The sequence below is a fragment of the Borostomias antarcticus genome (assembly GCF_949987555.1).
Source record: "Borostomias antarcticus genome assembly, chromosome: 1".
Lineage (NCBI taxonomy): Eukaryota > Metazoa > Chordata > Actinopteri > Stomiiformes > Stomiidae > Borostomias > Borostomias antarcticus.
Genome location: NC_140234.1, coordinates 57,063,088 through 57,084,644, shown reverse-complemented (window position 1 = coordinate 57,084,644; position 21,557 = coordinate 57,063,088). Strand labels below are relative to the sequence as shown.

General features: G+C 45.4%; 1 protein-coding gene across 1 annotated transcript in view; it reads left to right on the top strand.

Annotated features, from left to right (window-relative positions):
• opcml (opioid binding protein/cell adhesion molecule-like) overlaps nucleotides 1-21,557 on the top strand; it is a gene marked incomplete at its 3' end in the record, with an annotated part of 256,652 nt that overhangs the window by 105,544 nt on the left and 129,551 nt on the right. The window contains exon 2 of the mRNA XM_084439711.1: nucleotides 3,318-3,393. Coding sequence (XP_084295837.1) covers nucleotides 3,318-3,393 — 76 coding nt within the window. The remainder of the gene's footprint in view (nucleotides 1-3,317; nucleotides 3,394-21,557) is intronic.

The window sequence follows — 21,557 nt, the reverse complement described above, 5'->3', positions numbered from 1 at the left end:
GTGAAAAGCCCTGATGTTAAGCTGGTGAGTGCCTCACCTCGTAGAACCAGAAATCGAGTTGCTGAGCAGTGCATAACTCTGTTTTTTTATTTGTATTCCAACCTGCCCAGTAAGTGCATTACTATGTTTTCCCCCCTATGCAATCCTGAAGACATACTTATCCAGATCATTCAGTGCACTAACCCTCTCACACATCCATCAAAGGCTGCCAGACAAAAGCCCAAACACACCCCTGAGTCTCCCTCTGACATGGAAACAAGGTTTAGCATCCCGATGGTGGCACAAGGTGATGGACTGCTCGGTCTGAAACTACAGATGGAAGAGGAAGGAGGTTTCTTTCACATCTCCTCTTAGGGTGATTGAACAGCACGGTGACTAGATTTATAGTAGACAAAAAGGTATTTCCATTTACTTAAGCAATCACCAGAGCCCTAGAGTTTCTGTGAGGCTTATTCTTATTGATATCTTTCATACAGTAGTTTAACTGTTGCCAAATGTCGACTGCACAGTTTACCCTATCTGTCTCTATATGACTGCAAAAGTGACAATGTCACACTTGATTTCCCAAGACATCTTGAAAAGATAAAAGAGATTCTCACTAAACTGGAGAATCGTTAATACATTTGGAGTTGAGCTTCAAGGTCAACACACTTACTGGGTTCGGCTCAGTGTTAATGATCGTGTTTGCGTGCGTTCATGTCCACCCAGGGCAGTCAAACGAGGAACCCCCAATGGGGGAGCATCAGCATGTTTGTGTAACTCAGCCCATCTGGGATCAGACAGAATATTACATCGACGGATAATTCCGGCGGAGGATGTAGGCACGTTCAATTCATTTAAAAACAGTTGGATTCTTCCACAATTCACGAATGCATCCCTCGCATACCTTTCCAGGTCTCATTGTGTGACAGATTAGCACCTGGAAACAATGAAAGAAAGGCAATGGCTTCTCCAGGAGAACTGGTGCTTTTTTGTTCTGGTTGCAGCCCAAGGACATGCGCCATTTCACATCTGTCTTCCCATTGATTTCCAACCATGGAGGAAGGGGACCAGCTTTGTGCTCTTGGGAATGGCATCCTCTTGGAGTAGGCCTACAGCCATATCTTTCTTTGTAGGTGACACATAGGCCTACTGTAGCCTATACGCCACTAATGTAGGCTACTGTAGCCAAAGTGGCTACATAGATTTTCACCTTTGATAATAATAAAATATATGAGAAAGCATTGAAAATAAGTGTTGGAGGGATGTATTTCAAATGCAAACAGTCAATAAACTTAGATTCCAGGAAGATTGATTTGTTTGTTCAAGCAAAATCATCTAGACTTCCTACAGGCTATAACACTTAGGGTACATGCGCTTCTATTCAATTTCTTTATTAACACAGTTGGCTGGTCACCTCCGACCGTGGCTTGTTGTGAACTGTAGGAATGATCCATAGGGTCCAGCAAACAATACCACTCTAATTTATCATTTCACAAAGCCTGGCACCTACTCTAGTAAAACAGCATCAGTCAACAATAAAAGGTCGTCTACCGCACATGACCCTATGAGGAAACACAATGAGGGTTGGTCAGATAATACAAAATTGCTCATAGATTACAGTTTTTGGTCTAGCTGCTTTAAGCGATTTCACAGATCCCCATAACTTTCCCATTGATCCCACAGGTAATTGAAATTGTGGAATCAGCCATAATGGAATAAAATGCATTGCTCCACAACTCCAATGTCTTGGAACTTAATTAGGACCTAGTTTTTCTGTGTGATAAACTGGTGCGGTGCGAGGTACAGTATGTGTATGATCTGACAACGAAAAGCTTCCTTAGCTGGGCTGCTTGTGAACAAGTGGTTCACCTAGACGCCCCCTTCCTCGTAATTAAGACCCTACAATTTGCTGAGGTCAGCGAGGTTTTAATTAAAAAATAAAAACAAAAAACAGCCGAGTTAAGATGCGTAGAGGCTCATGCTGAATCCCATGGCAGATATACATTTTAATTAAATCTTATCTTACTCCAGTTTTTCTGTCAGTGGGTGATCATCATAATTCCCCACTAATGACCTTTAAATAAATCGAGCAGCGTCTTTTTCCCACCCAGTGGGCTGTATGCGTCTCAAAACAAACTGACCCCTAGGCTCAACCAATCAATCCGCATGCATATGAATATGCATTTCGGTCAAATGCAATTAGGCGGGATATGCTGCCTGTAAATGGCTGGTGTGTGGGAACACACTATCATAATGATGACGTGTATCCAGCTTTTAATGCCTGCAGTAAAATCCTGTCACCCGCACGTCTCAATATGTCAGAGAGCATCAACATGATGAATCACACAATCAGAACGACTTGGCACAAGTAGGCTATGGCAATTCGATACATCAATTATGTTGTGTTGTAGAAGCCTATAGTTTCCACTCTTGACAATTAGACGCATCTGGGCAGAGCATCCGTCATCTCCATAGGAAAGTTAGATTAAAACATCAAATAAGAACATTTGGCCTATTCAAAGTTTCTCTAAATCTTAATGCAGTGGTATAGGCTACACCTTAATGCAGACAAACGACGAGAATAGCCGACGGTAGGCTACATCTCTTTTGCTCTCTTGAACCCCCTGCCGTGCCGAGGTATCCTGCAAGAGAGCGCGAGGGGCCGTGATGCGCTCGCGGATAAGGTCCAATAACCTGCGCGCGAGAGGCTGCGCGAGATACACAGTCCACTCATAAGAAGTGATCACACCTGATTCAGGGGACGCTGTGTTTATCTATGTAGGGGGGTTGACAGACAAAAAGGATACAAAACTGATTTCACTCCTCTCTCCTACTTGTGTGAATAGTGGCAGACATAGCCCACCAGTGTCGAGTCTGTGTATGACCGTGGGGTAAAGTGGAGTCTTGGCTGATGCATCTGTGCGCGAGCATCCATCTCAAACAGCGTTGGCCACACGGAGCGACGAGACCGTCTGCATCTCGAACAAAATACAGACTTCTTTTTCATCGAAGCCAGTCGTAATTATATTGGAAATACGCCACGCAGGCTATATATATAGTCATACGCGCGAGTCTAGGCGTAAACACTTTTTGGTTTCCCGATAAAAGACTGTTTTTTCCTCTTTTTTTTTTTGTGCGTTGAGGCAAACATAGAGGTCGATCACAACAACAGCAGCAGCCTCAGCGGCGGTTTCGAGGCACATAAGGAATATTTGACGTTCAAGTTTTTGTGGAAGTTCCGCAGTGACGGAAAATGGGCATTTGCGGTTATTTTGTGGTGCCTTGGAAATGCCTTGTTGTCGTCGGGTTAAGACTGTTGTTCCTTGTACCTGCAGGAGTGCCAGCAAGAAGCGGGGATTCGATGTCAAAGGACAACATCACCGTCAGACAGGGGGACAGCGCTGTCTTGAAGTAAGTCACATTTTTAATCTTTTCTTTGCGTGTGCGTGCATACTCTTATGAGGGGGAACACCGTTTGATTGCGAGAAAAAAGCACGTGTCAGAGTGTTTTGAAATTCCTTGTCTGCAATTGAGCAGAACAAATACTTTGGTGTAAACGAGCTCTTTGAATAGTTGAGATTGTAGGCCTGCCAGATTGCTTGCTACCCCTCACTTCACTGCGTCATGTTCCGATTTTCTTAGACAATAAGGCAAACATAATGCAGAAATGCGCTTTGCCTCTCGTTTCAGTGTCGTCAGTGTGATTGATTTGCTTAATGTGTTTTTAAGGATAGGTGAGATTTGCTTGTCCGGTGTGTGGACATATGGTCTGTATTATTTATATCGATTAAGCTCCGCTTTTAGTGAATAACTGCACTGGCGAATCGTGTAACTTGCCTCTCATTGAGTAGCACTGTGGAGAGCATGAGACTGATTCGATTTTTTGCCGTCCTAAACATTTCCTAGCCTAGGCTACTCAGACTGCAGTGTGAGCAGACCTGAGGCTATATGAATCTTCCAATTCATGCCAGACTTAGTGCAGAGCTGACAAAGTGTGTATTCATGCCCCAGGGAGCTGAAGTAAAGTGGGTCTTATGTCACATCCCAGCCGGGTTTTGCAAAGAGCCTGGCACCATGCAAAGCAGTAACCATTCTTGTGGGGGGGAGGGAGAGAGAGAGAGAGAGAGAGAGAGAGAGACATGCCTATGGTGGTAGGCTAGCTAAAGCCATCCCCATTTGACCATAAAACAAAGAAATACAGTATATAGTTACTGTTGGGCAAGGCACAATGGCATTTGGACTTGATTTCAGGATATACGCAGCACTGGGCATGAACATTTAATTTCACCACCACCAACCCGTGCCCCCCCCCTCTAACACCCCCCCACCCCCCAAAAAAAAAAAAATCACAAGGCTACAGTACTTTGTTAGGGCGTTTTCACATATGGAAGTCCAGACCCCGACGAGGTAGGTGTGAACACGACCTTATTCTCAACATTATTCTGTTGCATTCTCACATGCCTGTAATCTGGCCACAGAAAGCCACGCTACAGTAAGTGGAATGATATCCATTCACCATCTATCATGTAGATATGGCCGGCGTTATTAGATATGGCCGATGTTATTAGATTGGGGTCTGCGCCGTGTACAGCTGTAGGGATAAGACGCTTCACAGTAATATTAACACATTCTGGGAACTCAGTCAGACTTACAGTAAGCCATTTGTAGTGGTGTGGCTATGGGGTTTGAAGTAGCCTTCTCTGTAGTCATGTGCTTTATTTAAGTGGGCTAAAGCAGTTTGCCCCTGATGTGAGGTCCTGTCAGATGACATAGGGTGGGAGGCGCTGGCTGGCCAATCCAGGACAAGCTGTGTGTAGATCGCCAGCGATGATTGGATGGTATTGGCTACCGTCCTCATGTTTTGCGTGCCGTGGTGATTGTTTATTTTTATAATTATAACTCATTATTCTGGACCTCCAGGGTTTTTATTGGCCACATGTGATCACACAACACTTGAGTGAGGGGCGACACGGCACACACACACACACACACACACACACACACACACACACACACACACACACACACACACACACACACACACACACACACACGTCTTCATTGGTCGCTGGTGGAAATTGTTCTGCATGTTTTTCAATATTGGGTTCTTTGGGAGCAAACCCTTGAGAACACGGGGAGAACATGCAAACTCACACACAGAAAGGCCCGGGAGACCTTCTTCTTGCGAGGCGAGGCGACGGTACTAGGTGATGCTGCACCGTGCCTTATGCTGTGTTCACACCGGGCGCGGCGAGAAAATTTGCGCCGCCCAGTTTGCCCAATCTCGCCGCGGGATCAATGGGTCGCCGCGCGAATCCGCCGCAGAAAGTTCCAAAAATTGAACTTTTGCAAATGTCGCCGCACGGCCGAGTTCGGTGATTCATGCCGCCCGCCGCCCAGTTTGCGCAAATTGTATTGACTTTCTAAGTAAACTCGCCGCGCCGCAGGAAAAATTCACGCCCGGTGTGAACACAGCATTACATGGCCTGGTGATTATTGTTTTTTTACAGAATATTTGTGATCCAGATTGTGTAGCTCATCCAACGTTTGTTATCAGTGCATATTTCACCATGCATATTTCTCGATGCATATTTCAGTTCTGTCGCTGGGTATGTTCTCTGCACCCGCTTACGGACTTCTGCCAACCATCATCGGGCATGTTACTTGTAGTCCAATGTATGGGTGAAGGTATGGAGGACGTTTCCACCATTAGCATGAATACAGTAGTGATATAGGTCATGTTGGCATAGGTAGAGCTGGGTAGTAGAGATGCACCGATGCATCGGCCGATGTTGGCCTTGTTGACTGCCATCGGCGCATCGGCAAATAAAATGACATTCACCGATGGTAGTGGCCGATGTTATGTCGCAACAATTACTGCTTTTTTTGTTGCAAAACGTAGCCTACCAAGCTGCAGATTCAGAGAAGATCTGTGATGTAACGCCACAAACGCACGTGTAGTTTGCTTTCAAATTAAAGTGAAATAAAAAATCTGCGTTTTGGAACTGAATACTTCATTTCTTTGTTTCCCTGGCACAAAAGGGAGAATACAAATTAAATTAAATAAACATCGGCCATCGACCGGATTGTTATTTTAAACATTGGCATCGGCATCGGCCCCGAATTTTGCAATCGGTGCATCCCTACTGGGTAGTGAATCCGAGAGGCTGAGACGGGGGTCCAGGGTTGACAGGAGCAATCCCAGGGGGGAGGCAAGTGCCACAACCTCCACAGCAGGGGGGGATAATAAGACTTATGCATACAAGGGGACATCTCTAAGCTGTGGAACATTTGTGGCTGTGCAAGAGACTGAGGGTGGACCTCATGTCCTGGTATTAATCGCGCTTGTCTCACACGATCACACGTCTTTTCTGTGTACTCCTCAATATGTTGAAGGGGATGATTTGTTTGAGCGCGAAACATGTCCTAATGAAGACCGACAAGGTCTAAACATGTCAATATTTTAAATTATGTAAGCCCGATACAATAAAGGCTTTTTAACATTACCATTTCCCTCACGAATACTTATTTTGAGTGCCGCTTTTTAGAAATTTTATCTTTCTAGCTTTTCTCATTTGAAACCTAACGGTCTCCTTCCCTTTGGCTCCGGCTCAAGGGCTGGTCTCCCCTGGCAGGTCTCTCTGGCGATTCTATGGCAGGTGGCTTAATGCTTCCTGGCTTTTTCTCCATGGGGGGTCTGTTCCGCACCAGTGGGCATGTTGCTTGTCTATTAGGGGGTGCCGGCTGAGGCCAACTCTGCTCCATGTCTTTGGTTTGGATTTCTGACTCTCCGCCCCGAATTCTCCCATGACCCTTTGTCATCTCTGTTTGGGTGTGATGGTTTTCAGAGCGCACTGTAGAGCAGGGCCTCCTGGTGATGACAGAGTAGAGCAGCTGGAGTCGGGGTACATCCTCGGCAATCTGATCACCCTGTCCACTAGTCCCAAGGTGAGGGCCAGATGGTTATCTGCCCCCCCGGATGCTGTTATTAACTTGGCTGGATATGAGTTATCATGTTTATGAGCCCAAATTACTCAGAGTAATGACACAAATTAAGTGGTGAACAGGCATGCCCCCCCCACCCCCAAATGAGGGTATCGTTATCTCAAGGGCCTAGATTATTTTGATAAAGGATACAGTGCAATCAAATGTTTTCGGAAAGGACACCATTCACCCCATGGCGAACCAAAAAGAGTCTCCCTGTAAAATATTGAGGCTTTGAAACGGGAGAAGATAGATATGCAATGTTGTCCTTTAACTGTCTTTGAAACAAATTTAATTTTGAAGCAACAGGCCAAATTCAAAGTGTATAAGTGAGTATATTGACTATGACTGTTGAATTGAATCCAATTGCCTTTTGGTCATTCTGTCTGGCAACAGATTTCTCATACGTCTCCTTTAATTGAAGACACATCTTTCCTAAGGATCTCATCAAGCTCGCGTCTGTTATAGTTATCCCTTAAAACTCCACTGCAGCAAATCTCCAGATGAATCCGTCTCCGCTACGAAGCACAGCGATCTAATGTTGTCTGAGACGCTCATATAGACATCGGCAGAGATGAGAAACATTCCAAGGATTCAAGAAGAATTTTTTCTCAAAGAACACAAACATTTTATCGATTCCCTGGCAAAACGTATCAGGGAGTTCTGAATGTTTTATTAACTTTGCTCGTTGTTTTATTTCTTAGCATGGCTGCATTCTTTTTTTTTTTTTTATGTAAAAGCTCAAGGGCTTGCCTAGTTGTAGCAACCATAACGGTAAGGATGGATTTGTCTAGTAAGCTTCTTAATGTTGAAGTGGCTACACCCAGGAAATGCCTTTTGGTGTGGGTACCTCGCCTGAAACACTGCCAGAGTTATCTGAGCATACATCAGTCCTCCGTGAGCAATTCCTAGACATCCATCTCACACAAGTTAGGTTTCGGCATCTTCATGTTGTCGTAAATCACCGGGATAGAGTCATTAATTTTTAATATCCAGCAACCTATGAGCTGCAATGCAATCCTCCCAGATCCTCCCTTTCCGCACGCCTGCCACATCCATTACCTCCTGTCCCTGCTTTCCCTCTCTCCCTCCTTCCCTCTCTCCCTCCCTCCCTCTCTCCTGCCCTCCTTCCCTCCATCCCTCTCTCCATCCCTCTCTCCCTCCATCTCTCCCTCCCTCCCTCTCCCTGCCTTCCCTCCCTCCCTCTCTCCCTCCCTCCCTCTCTTCCTCTCTCCCTGCCTTCCCTCCCTCCCTCTCTTCCTCTCTCCCTGCCTTCCCTCCCTCCCTCTCTCCCTCCCTCACTCTCTTCCTTCCCTCCCTCCCTCTCTCCCTCCCTCCCTCTCTCTCTCCCTCTCTCCCTCCCTCTCTCTCTCCCTGCCTTCCCTCCCTCCCTCTCTCCCTCCCTCCCTCCCTCCCTCTCTCCCTCCCTCCCTCCCTCCCTCCCTCCCTCCCTCCCTCCCTCCCTCCCTCTCTCCCTCCCTCTCTCCCTCCATCCCTCTCTCCCTCCATCCCTCCCTCTCTCTCTCCCTCCAGCATGTTTAGCTGAACCTTTCAGACATCATTAATACTCATCAGCGGCCCCACCTCCCTTCGGGCTGCACTCTCCAGCGGCTAATTTCCCCTCGTCCACCTGCACTCCTCTCACTCCTCTCACTCCTCTCGTTGCATTTTGCCTTTTCCTCCTCTTCCCGGGTCTGACTCTCTTGACCTTCTCCACCAGCAGACAACAATGTCCTCCTGTGAGGTCAAGCAGGGTCTGACCCTTGACCTTCTCTAGGCAAGGCAAGTTTATTGGTATACAGTAGCACATTTCAGCAACAAGGCAATTCAAAGCGCTTTACATGAGACATTAAAAGCATCAAGACAAAGTGCAACACATAAAAGGTCATATAAAACGATCTGCAATAAAATAAAATAAATGCCCCCCATTTATTCAATCATTTAAAAAATATACATAATATTATATATATATATATATATATAGGAATACAGCCATCCATTCAATCATGAATCAATGATATGCCTTGGGCTACTGATTAAAATGTCTGATTTAAAGGAGTAGTAAAGGGAACATGCATGTTTAGCCATGTTTAAGGTTACTTATGATCATATACAATGGTTCAGATCAAAAAACACTTTTGAGAAAGTTGATAATTGCTCTACCATCGTTTTGGTCATACAATGGATGTGGGTGGGCACCTTGAAAAATCTTTCAAAAACATGTTAAACTCTCGATTTCAAAGACAAGAAGCTCACCGAGGGGGTAATTGATTTCCGTTGGTGTTCTGACAACAAATTCGCCGCAAAGTATGAATCCTGTAGGGTTTTATTGATCATTTTATGAAATCCATTGACTTTGAAGCGACCGTTGTAGATGTGTAGATCAATCCGCAGAGGGGATTCAGGAAGCGGAACTACTTACGGTAGCTATTGTTATTGTTTATGTTGCTAGGCTACCTAGTTTGCGGAAGTTTACACGTATGTGCTGCAACTAAATAGTTCTATGCTAAATATTTTAAAAAGCCTTTCCAGATTAACTAGAATCTTACTTTATGGCGAATTATATGTCAGAACGCCAACTAACACCTCGGTGAGTTTCTTGTCTTTGAAATTGAGAGTTTAACATGTTTTTTGAATGATTTTTCACAGTGCCCACCCACATCCATTGTATGACCAAAACGGTGGTAGAGCAATTGTCAGACTTTTTCAAAAGGGCTAGTTTTGTCAACGTTTTGATCTGAACCATTGTATATTATCATAAGTAACCTTAAAAAAGGGCTAAACATGCATTTTCCCTTTACTACTATTTAAGTAACGTGTGCCAATGGGCTAAATCCTCCCAAACATTTGCATTTGTGAGGTATTGTTCCATAGGCAAATCAGGTAAATTACCTGGCGTTACCTACTCTAAACTACATCAAACAACATAGTAGTAGTATTAGTAGGCAACCAACCGGTCATTCTCTCCACTCAGATCAGTCTCTCCACATGCTCGTGTGTGTGAGAGAGACAAGCACCGCTGAGCAGGGAGAGACCGTCTCTGCTTATAATTAGAGGAAATCTTATTGCAAGTTAGAAACGGGAGGGATAAAAGGTGCAATATAACGTTTATAGCCCAAATAAAAAAAAATCAATTTCCAATACTGAATCAGATATATGAGATGGATCGGCCGGTCGGCTATCTTGGCCAATCAGCTGGAAATCGGTCCATTCCGGTCACTTGCCGAGCCAATCAGCACACCCCTACTGTCCATCAGTATTATCCACCAACTGACCAGGACACATTCCTAGTATGTGTAAAAAACCTACCTGGCAATAAAGCTGATTCTGAAATCAATGTTTTGAGTATGTGTAATAAACCAGTGTTATCTACTTACAGAAGTGTATGATCCACAGATACAAGACTTTTCTAGAATAATCACACACCTCAAATTTAAGAGGATTTGACATTTCTAGTGATCTCTTGAAAAGACCACCAGATTTATTCCAAAGAAGCACTACAGTCTTTCATTCTCACTGCTCAATTAGAAATCGATCACATATTTTGTTTAACATGTTGATAACTAGTTCTAACCGTGGTTGGAGATGCAACCCAAGGTATTGTGCATGAGAAGTTAAAACAAGTTTACAGTGAGCATTTTGTTTTGTGTCAGTATTTGTAAGTCCATAGCAGAATGACATCACTTTACATATCATATCGGATTTGCCACCGTGTCCTTCTCCCTGTTACTGTGGCTCCATTGTCTATCACATTCCCTCCTGCCGAACACGCCGCACCATACATTATTGATTGTCGATCGCATTGTTCTTTATGACAGTGAATCAGAATGTTTCATCTCGGGGGCTGTGGACCATCACTTCTGGCCAATTACCAGGCATTCAATATTCTTTTCACATCAGCAGCCACGTTTATCACATGGGCTTTGGGCATTTCAGACATCTTTTCTTCATCGTTGTTCTGTTACAGTCGGCTGGTAGCTTGTAAATAGATAAAAGGCTCGCCTGAACACAGCAGATGATGACTGGGGTGGCCAGCCTTGAGATGACTGCTGTGGCCAGCAGTTATGTTAAGCCACAGATAAGGTGTGGGAGGCGGCTCGCTAGATCCACTGCCAATCCCCTGTATTTATTTGCACATGCAACACACTGTACACATATTTTGATGATTGATTAGTATGTCAGTGTCTCATTCAGCGTCAGTGTCTTTGCACTGTCCTGTCCTGCCCCCTGTTCTGTTACCCTATTCACATTCCTAGTATATGTAAAACATGTACATGGTGAATAAACAGATCTCGAATCTCTTGAATTTACAAGGCCTCTTTGATAAAAGAGAAAATTGAAATGGTGACACACCAAAGAAATGATTATCGGCACATTTCGGTCGGTATGCCAATTTGAGTGTAATCTTAATGTTTCTACACAAGTACGAGTAATTACAATTGTGGAGACAAATCGGATGATTATTTTCGACTGCAATTACTGTAGCTCATTCCTGAGCAATCCATCGTTTATATCCTAGCTATTCATCTGAGTTATTCCACCTTTATTTCTAGCATAAATGTGTTTTACCAGTACTGCCGGCTATGTGGAATATAATTACAACACACATCTCTTAGGCTATTTAGCAAACTAAATCACTTTCTACAAATTTCACTTGGTAGCAAGGACATGAAGCATGCCGGGCACATTATGGTATGTGCAAGTTCCAGTAGTTACATCTATTCAAAGACCATCTAGTCTCACAAATGAATTTGTCTGTTTTTAGTACAGTATTCTAAAGCACATTTGCCTCGTGCTTCACATACTGTAACAGAAATAACGTCATCGAACATAAACACGTATTGTACATAATGAAGGTATCTGGAAATTGCAGAGAAACTTCTTATGAAGGCTCCTAAAATTAGATGACAAATCATTCTCCGAGTGTCTGGTTACCTTTTGAGAATACAGATTGTGATTTGAATATGATGGTACCAGGAACATTCATGTATTTGATATAGTGTGAGTCATAGACCACAGACTACAAATATACAGCCATTTCTCTCTCTCTATCTCGCTCCCCATGGTGTCAATTATCCCATGCTGGATTCATAAACATTATTTTTTATACTTCCATTTGTTGTATTCATGTGTGTCACACTGTGCACATTTATAACAAATAAAGGACACACCATATGAGTGTGTTAGTTCTTTAAACCGGATGACTTTGGAGAAGGTGAAATGAGTAAATAGGTTGGAGCTCTTTGAAGAGGTGATCTTTGTGGGGGTGATGGAGGTACCCATGGGGAGGGTTTTTGCATCTCTTTGTGGGGGTGATGGAGGTACCCATGGGGAGGGTTTTTAAAACTCTTTTTCTATCTTAACACTTGAGCGTTGCTTCCCTAAACCAGAAAGAGCACTTGGACAAATACGTTCTAAGAACAGCTCTTAATCCCAGAGAGAAACTTTGCTGTGAGGGGGGCTTAAGAGTCTGGGAACGTCTCTGGGAACGTCTGCTAGAACATCGACAAGGAACACCTTCCTAGAACGGAAATGAAAGGTTGGTAATAATCAGGCTTGTTCATCATGGGGGGGGGGGGGGGACTCATGCTCGTTCATTATGGGGGGGGACTCATGCTTGTTCATCATGGGGGGGAGGGGCTCAGGCTGGTTCATCATGGGGGGGGACTCATGCTCGTTCATTATGGGGGGGGACTCATGCTCGTTCATTATGGGGGGGGACTCATGCTCGTTCATTATGGGGGGGGACTCATGCTCGTTCATCATGGGGGGGGGACTCATGCTCGTTCATTATGGGGGGGGGACTCAGGTTTGTTCATCATGGGGGGGGGGGACTCATGCTCGTTCATCATGGGGGGGGGGGACTCAGGTTTGTTCATCATGGGGGGGGGGGGACTCAGGCTGGTTCATCATGGGGGGGGGGGGGGGACTCATGCTCGTTCATCATGGGGGACGGGACTCAGGCTCGTTCATCATGGGGGGGGGACTCAGGCTTGTTCATCATGGGGGGGGGGGACTCAGGCTTGTTCATCATGGGGGGGGGACTCAGGCTTGTTCATCATGGGGGGGGGGGGGACTCATGCTTGTTCATCATGGGCGGGGGGGGGACTCAGGCTTGTTCATCATGGGGGGGGGGGACTCATGCTTGTTCTTCATGGGGGGGGACTCAGGTTTTTTCATCATGGGGGGGGACTCAGGCTTGTTCTTCATGGGGGGGGGGGGACTCAGGTTTGTTCATCATGGGGGGGGACTCATGCTTGTTCATCATGGGGGGGGGGGGACTCAGGTTTGTTCATCATGGGGGGGGACTCAGGCTTGTTCATCATGGGGGGGGGGAACTCAGGCTTGTTCATCATGAGGGGGGGGGGGACTCATGCTTGTTCATCATGGGGGGGGGGGGCTCAGGCTTGTTCATCATGAGGGGGGGGGGGACTCATGCTTGTTCATCATGGGGGGGGGGGGCTCAGGCTTGTTCATCATGGGGGGGGGGGACTCAGGTTTGTTCATCATGGGGGGGGGGGGACTCAGGTTTGTTCATCATGGGGGGGGGGGACTCAGGCTTGTTCATCATGGGGGGGGGGGGGACTCATGCTTGTTCATCATGGGCGGGGGGGGGACTCAGGCTTGTTCATCATGGGCGGGGGGGGGACTCAGGCTTGTTCATCATGGGGGGGGGGGACTCATGCTTGTTCTTCATGGGGGGGGACTCAGGTTTTTTCATCATGGGGGGGGACTCAGGCTTGTTCTTCATGGGGGGGGGGGGACTCAGGTTTGTTCATCATGGGGGGGGACTCATGCTTGTTCATCATGGGGGGGGGGGGACTCAGGTTTGTTCATCATGGGGGGGGACTCAGGCTTGTTCATCATGGGGGGGGGGAACTCAGGCTTGTTCATCATGAGGGGGGGGGGGACTCATGCTTGTTCATCATGGGGGGGGGGGGCTCAGGCTTGTTCATCATGAGGGGGGGGGGGACTCATGCTTGTTCATCATGGGGGGGGGGGGCTCAGGCTTGTTCATCATGGGGGGGGGGGACTCAGGTTTGTTCATCATGGGGGGGGGGGGACTCAGGTTTGTTCATCATGGGGGGGGGGGACTCAGGCTTGTTCATCATGGGGGGGGGGGGGACTCATGCTTGTTCATCATGGGCGGGGGGGGGACTCAGGCTTGTTCATCATGGGGGGGGGGGACTCAGGCTTGTTCATCATGGGGGGGGGACTCATGCTTGTTTTTCATGGGGGGGGACTCAGGTTTTTTCATCATGGGGGGGGACTCAGGCTTGTTCTTCATGGGGGGGGGGACTCAGGTTTGTTCATCATGGGGGGGGGACTCATGTTTGTTCATCATGGGGGGGGGACTCATGTTTGTTCATCATGGGGGGGGGACTCAGGCTCGTTCATCATGGGGGGGGGACTCATGCTCGTTCATCATAGGGGGGGGGGGGACTCAGGCTTGTTCATCATGGGGGGGGGACTCATGTTTGTTCATCATGGGGGGGGGACTCATGTTTGTTCATCATGGGGGGGGGACTCATGTTTGTTCATCATGGGGGGGGGGACTCATGCTCGTTCATCATGGGGGGGGGGACTCATGCTTGTTCATGATGGGGGGGGGGGACTCATGTTTGTTCATCACTACGGGAGCTGACCAGATCTGCTACTGGTGGGCATTGCAGTGATGCTCCAAATTGTCCGTGCTTGGCTCTCCACTTGTTCCACTTGAAATGTTCCTCATTTCATAAATTAGTCGTCTCCAACCATCTGTCAACACAAAGTATTAGGCTCCTGTGACCACACAGATCATCCCTAATTCTCACGCCTCTCGCGCTCTGGATCTGTCCCTGCCGGCCCCATTACAGAACAAAGCCCTTCGTTTAAAGGAGGAACACAGCAGAGGATTCTGGGACAGTGTAGCTGAGCTTAACTTGGACTCAGGGATGAGGGAGACCCAAATACCTATTGCGCCTAATGTAACTGAAAGAGGTACAAACTGCTCAAAGGACAACGAAGGCTGTTGGAAGTCAACCGATAGACATTCAGTAAATACTCTAAACTCTTATGCTTGAGAGCAGTGTTTGTGTTCTGCTTAATAACATATCCTGATATGTAAACGCCATGTTGCTCTGACACTATGGATCTTATGGGACTCGCATGCTTGATCCAACAGCATATTGGATTGCCTTAAAACATATGATTATTGAGATTAGATTAGAATGGTTATGAATTTGATAGGTAGCCATTGGAAAAGTGTGATTATTCTGTGTGCTAATTTGAACTTAATTTGGTTGTTTTGGGTTGCAGTTCAGTTATAACTATCAAGTTCTTACCCACCGAATAGAGGCCTTACTGGTCATGGCTGGGATGTAGCCCACAGTTCACTTACTCTTGACTAATGTACTCTGCTTTGATGTAAATTGATTTTGAAAAAAAGTGTCCGCTAAATGACTAAAATGTATATGTGAATGCAAATATTGATATTTTTACCACATGCATGGTGGACTGAAAAACAAAAAAGAGTGAAGTGTCCCTTTAAGATGTCACGTTAAGTTGGATTTACTTCCTATTTAACTAGTCATACCTGTAGTAAAAACATGGTAGTAACGAAGGAACTGCTATGTAATAAATGGTGAAACAGAGTGTGGGGAAGAGGGTACGGTCTCTAGGGCAATGGGGACTTGAATATAGGACTGGTTTTAGTAACAACCTTCAGGTGCCCTTCTGCCTCATCCACCTATAGCTGGTCTTAACCCCCCCCCCTCCCTGACATGGTTCACTTATGTAATAACCTAAGTTGCTAAACCATACTACCAGTTATGACAGTGGCTCCTAATCTTACTACTATAAGCATTTCTATATAATTATATAGTAAATCACATTACATGTTTTTGTTCAATAGGCAGTATGTGAAACTACATGGTTTACATAATTAATTTTTTTTATTTTCTTAATAGATTAAGAATCACATGTTTGATAAGAAACACATGTTTGATAGGAATCACATGTTTGATAGGAATCATGTTTGATAAGAATCACGTTTGATAGGAATCACATTTGATAGGAATCACATGTTTGATAGGAATCACATGTTTGATAGGAATCATGTTTGATAAGAATCACGTTTGATAGGAATCACATTTGATAGGAATCACATGTTTGATAGGAATCACATGTTTGATAGGAATCACATTTGATAGGAATCACATCTTTGATAGAAGTCACATGTTTGATAGGAATCACATGTTTGATAGGAATCACATTTGATAGGAATCACATCTTTGATAGAAGTCACATGTTTGATAGGAATCACGTTTGATAGGAATCACGTTTGATAGGAATCACATTTGATAGGTATCACATGTTTGATAGGAGTCATATGTTTGATAGGAATCACATTACTGGCATTACTATTAAGGCCAAATTATTTCAACCAATTTTCCCTGACTGGAGAAAAGACAGGAAAGGAATCTGTCCAAGTCTATCAGCCGGCGTGGCTCATTAATATGGATTAAAATGACTGTGGAAGTCAATTATCTGGGAAGGATTTCAACCCACATTAGAGAAGCAAGGGACTGCAGCCGTCGTTTTAAATGAATTGCATCGCCTTATTCTCCCAACACTGCTATGATTTGGAGAACATCTTCACCTTTCTACATACTTTTAGCGTGAAAAATCCAACTAAAGTACCAACGCGATCATTCCTTTAAACTATAAGTGTTTGTATACTATGTTATTCAGTGTTTGTATACCTAAGTCCAAGACTTAGGAAGTGATATATGCCACCCACGCTAGATATGTAAATAACGAGCAGTGGCAGCAGGGAAATCTAGTTGAGCTAGGACCAGCCTACATCCATTCTTATTTCACAGAAACACTTGATTTTTCATCACACAGATTTTTGAGGTTATCAACTTTTTTTTTTTAAATAGATTTTATTCCACATTCTAGCTCATTGGTGTATTTGCTTGTATGTTATTGTATTTTACTCTGTTTTTCTGCATACAAGCTGCTCATATTTGCAAATACATTGTATTGAATTTGATAGAAATGCCCATTATATCCTATGGCCTTCCATGAAGCACTATTTCCATACGTTGATGTGAGTGTATAGGTTTCTGAAGATAATGCGAGGGCATGTAGGGTCCTATCAACAGTGTTGAATGGCTTTGTCATCCCGTTTGGAGCGTTGCACGTCTGCGGATGGGCTGTTGTGATTGGTCCCTTGCTGAAAAGCCATCTGTGGACCTTCAAACCAAATGAATTGTGGGAGATTTTCCCAAGCTGAAGGCTGGATCACTTCTTCTTGTCGGAGTGGCCAGAGAGCGGGACACACACAGGAATAATCTCACCATCCCATTGGCCGATGCCAAATTGGATGTAATATTCAAGACGAGTTTGTATACAGACAATGTGTGGATAGGGATTTCCCAGTGAGCCCAAGCTGTCTGCTTTTTATTCTTGACATTTCCAACAATAGGCATTTAACAACAATGCTGGTAGTATCTACCAGAGGAGCTGGCGTGTGCTGTTGAGAGACACGGGGGGCTGTTGATTTGTCATTTTTGTGAATGATATGATTTAGCCCTATTAACTAAATGCTTTGCAGGATATCTTGTCATTATGGCATCTGTATTGCCCTTTACAATTTCAAATGTTTAGTAGACGTAGATATTAATTGTTTATCTGTGTTTTAATCGTGTGTGTGTGTGTGTGTGTGCGTGCGCGCATGCATGCATGTGCGTTACCATACAGCACTGTAGGCAGTTTTGAAAAGACTTTTGAAATCCAGCACCAAGGAGCTGCCAAAGAAAGTAGTAATTAGCAATTTCCATCTGTCATGTCATCCTCTGAGTCGGGGGAAAAAAAACATCAGTTGAACGTCTGAACAGAAATTAATAAATAAAAACGGACGTCTTGGACTAGCAACAGAAACAAATGTGTATACAAAGCTAAGCCGGTCTTTCTTTTAACCTGCCTTTTCATCTCCAAAAAACAGCCCCCCATCCCCTCTGCCGTTAATGAGACTCCCGGCTCCTGGAGAGATTGGCTGAAATTAAAGTGAACTTCAATTTCATTATTCTACATTTGCGCTCCTTTGAAGATAAAACAAAAACGAGCACATGGTTTTTTTAAAGCCTGTGTTGCTTGGGAGTGTTGCGTAATTATGACACATTGTTCCACTTACCTCAGACAGTATTGTGCTCCTCTCCCCCCTTCGAACCGCAGTTGGATATTTGTACGGGAGGACTGGCAGTGATTAAACTGCGGCGAACGCTGCGTCGTGCAACCTAACAACACAGCCCACACTGCAGAGCCATGCGCTGGAGCAACACGTAAACCGTAACATATGGATATGGCTTTGTGTCGCGCTCACTTTGCTCCCTCGGCCGCCGAACGTCCCTCACCTAGCATCGGAAATAATGAGAGCTCGAAAAAGGCGCGCTGTTTACAGCGACCCCTCCGACTCCGTATTCAATCTACCGCTATCGAGCACCGGCGTGATGCGACCTTCCGCCGAGGTCGGAGGTACGGTGTCCATCAAGGTTCAATTAGCAAGGGGTTTCTCTTCGCGGAGTCATAACAATGGCAACCGAGGCGAGATGAATTCCAGTTAAGCCCATCTGTTTAATTTTCTCATTTTTCTGTGTGAGGAAAGCCCTGAATGGAGGATAATTGGTATGGAAAGCCACCGTGTCATATGGACAAGGACACTGCAATTACGTTACTCGCTTCCCTAAAGGAGTCCCAAGTAATTCTCTCATTTCCCAGCGGTTAAATCCTTCCAACGTGTGAGAACTATGTGAAAACAACACCATAGTTTCCCACTTTTGCGGAAAGTGAGAAAGAACAAAGATGGAACAACTTCTTATCAGTACAACTCAAGGTCCCCCCCCCCCCCCCCCCCCCGCCCCCCCCCCCCCAAACAGCCAGGATGATGTACTTTTAAGGGGCCACCCCCTGCCCCCTACTTGTCAGCATGAGGGATTGCCAGAGCCTTCCCACGAGTGTGATCTCTCTACATCAACAGCCTAGTGACAGAGCTCTTCTTCTCCAGATGACGGTCCTGTCTGCACAGAACCCAAATCCTAAAAACTTGGAGGGAAGACACGACAAAGGGAGAGAAAAAAGAACATATTTTGTGCTTGAAATATTTCTTACTTTTTTTTTTTCGACACTGCAGTCTCAGACCTTTTGGTGGAACGTAGGAAGCTATGAATAAAAGATAAGAGTCTCATTTTAGGAAGGAACAGCGATAAATAATGTGATAATTTGCTGACACACGAAAGGCTATGGGAAGGTGCCCTCGATAGATTAATACCTGAACAGGCACTGATAGCGGTTTAATTAATCATTGGGCGGGCTGTGTTTGTGCCCCCTCGGATAGGGGGCCTGTATTGGAGGAGAATCTATGGGCGTGGGGGTCAGAGGTCAATGGTGTTGTTCTCAGTAGAGTGCATCCCACTCATTTGTCTGCCTTAGGGGTGGCACATTTGTCCTGCAAATAATAGAATGCTTTCAGACCGTGGCGGTTACATCTGATAAAATTAGCTCCCGAGCAAGGACAGACGATGGCACCTTCATAGACCCCAACACCGGACTGTCTTACCGGTGCACTTAGAACTTTTCTGAATTATCCCACCCTGCTCCAAATCCATACCCTTGTCTCATGTGCAGTGAGGCATTACAATACCAGCGCACCTCTCAGAACCACTTTTGGCAGTGTTGTGACACTCGTTTCAAGGACACAACCTTTAAACCAGTGTCTTACAAACCTTATACTCCACATGTGTTTCAGCTAACACCATGTCATTAACTATACCTCGTAAGGTGTTGTGCTGATGAGGTACATGTGTGATATGTGTTATCACCATTAGCTTTATTTACATCCAGTCTTTATAAATGTTGACTAATTACATTAGTCATTTACACTTTTATCCAAAGCGACTTTAATTGCATTTAACGTAGGTAGTCAGTGTACTATTACTCACCAGAACTCACAAGTGCATCTCCTTTCTAAACAAGTGTCTAAGAGCATAATCTAGTGCTGAAGCCAAAGTGAAAGAGTAGCATGATATGAATCTAATAGGTGCTTGAGAGGGAGGATCCTGGTAGTACTTTTTGAAGAGGCGTTTTGAGTCTGTGGTGAAAGATGGGCTGTGACTCCTGTCCTGATGTCAGTGGGCAGTTCATTCCACCACTGCGGGGCCAGGACAGAGAAGAGACGTGACCGTCTGTGCCACAATTTAACCACGGAGAGTCAAAAAAAGCTATTATTCTTAACAAATAAATATTCAGGAGAAAGCATGCTCTCTGTAGGTCTAGAGCTATACCCACTTATTTGAAAATTGCACTTTGAAGTTTCCTCACTTGATGCTGCACAGCCCTTTGTAAATGAATGTTGAAGTGCTCATTTGGACTCATAACTGAAGGGGTCTTATCCTACTTCCCACGCCCTCTGTGACAGCGTGAGAGACATCGGGGGGGGGGGGGGGGGGGCGAGGAGAACTACAAAACCACATTTATTATCTTCGCGATTGACTTCAGACTGCACTCGTCTAAAGTGGGGAAAGGTCACCGCTTCGCCCGCTCACAGGCCTCCAAGGTTTCTTAGAGAGTGATGCGTATCGAAATCCTTGAAGATGCCCATCCGAGATGGGGGGCGCAGATAACCCCCGCGGTCGATACTCGTCTTGGTTTCTCTGTCGTCAGCACTCAGACTCCCCAGGCTTCTCTCGGCTTCAGCGCCGAGACATTAATTATTAACGCAGAACGGTTACATGAAAGCCGCGGCGAGGATCGGATTCACCTCAAGATTCCCAAACAACGAGCTTCGCGGCGCTCCGCGTCCGAAACGAGCAGGGTTTACAGGAAACGAGCGCGGAGCGCTCGCTGCTCGCCTCGCCTTCCCCGCCGTCGCTTCATACCGAGCCGGCTGGGACCGCCGTGCGGCACGCATAGTTAATTTACCGACTGGCGATGGGTTATATGCACAACTCCAGTACTTCCTGAAATTAGACATGCTTCTCCATTTCCTGTCCTACACTATTGGATGAAATGATTATTCAGGTGTGCCTGATCGTTGTGCTGCAGGCAGGCACACCTGATTAATCACTTCATCCAATAGTGTAGGACAGGAAATAGAGAAGCATGTCCAATTTCAGGAAGTACTGGAGTTGTGCATATAGCCTATTCGGTGAAGTACAGAGACAGATCCATGACGTGGTAGTGTGAGAGACTTTATTTTATACTGTGTGCATCCTCAAATGTATTCATGGGTTTCAAATGTAGTCCTAGACCTGCCATATTGGGGACCAACACAGGTGTTTCAAATGATCTGATTGGCTCTCCTGCATAGAATCCTATACAGTAGAACTAATTCATTCATTTGAAACACCTGTGTTGGTCCCCAACATGGCAGGTCTAGGACTACATTTGAAACCCATGTATAGCTTGACAGACTTAACTAGCGATACTGGCACAAAACTTAGGTGTAACGCCCAGCCAAGTTCCTCTTATCTGTCATGGTTGGTGCTTGTAGTAAGCGAGGTTTAACCCAGACGCAGAGGGATGCAGGTGGAGCAAGTTCACTGGGGTTT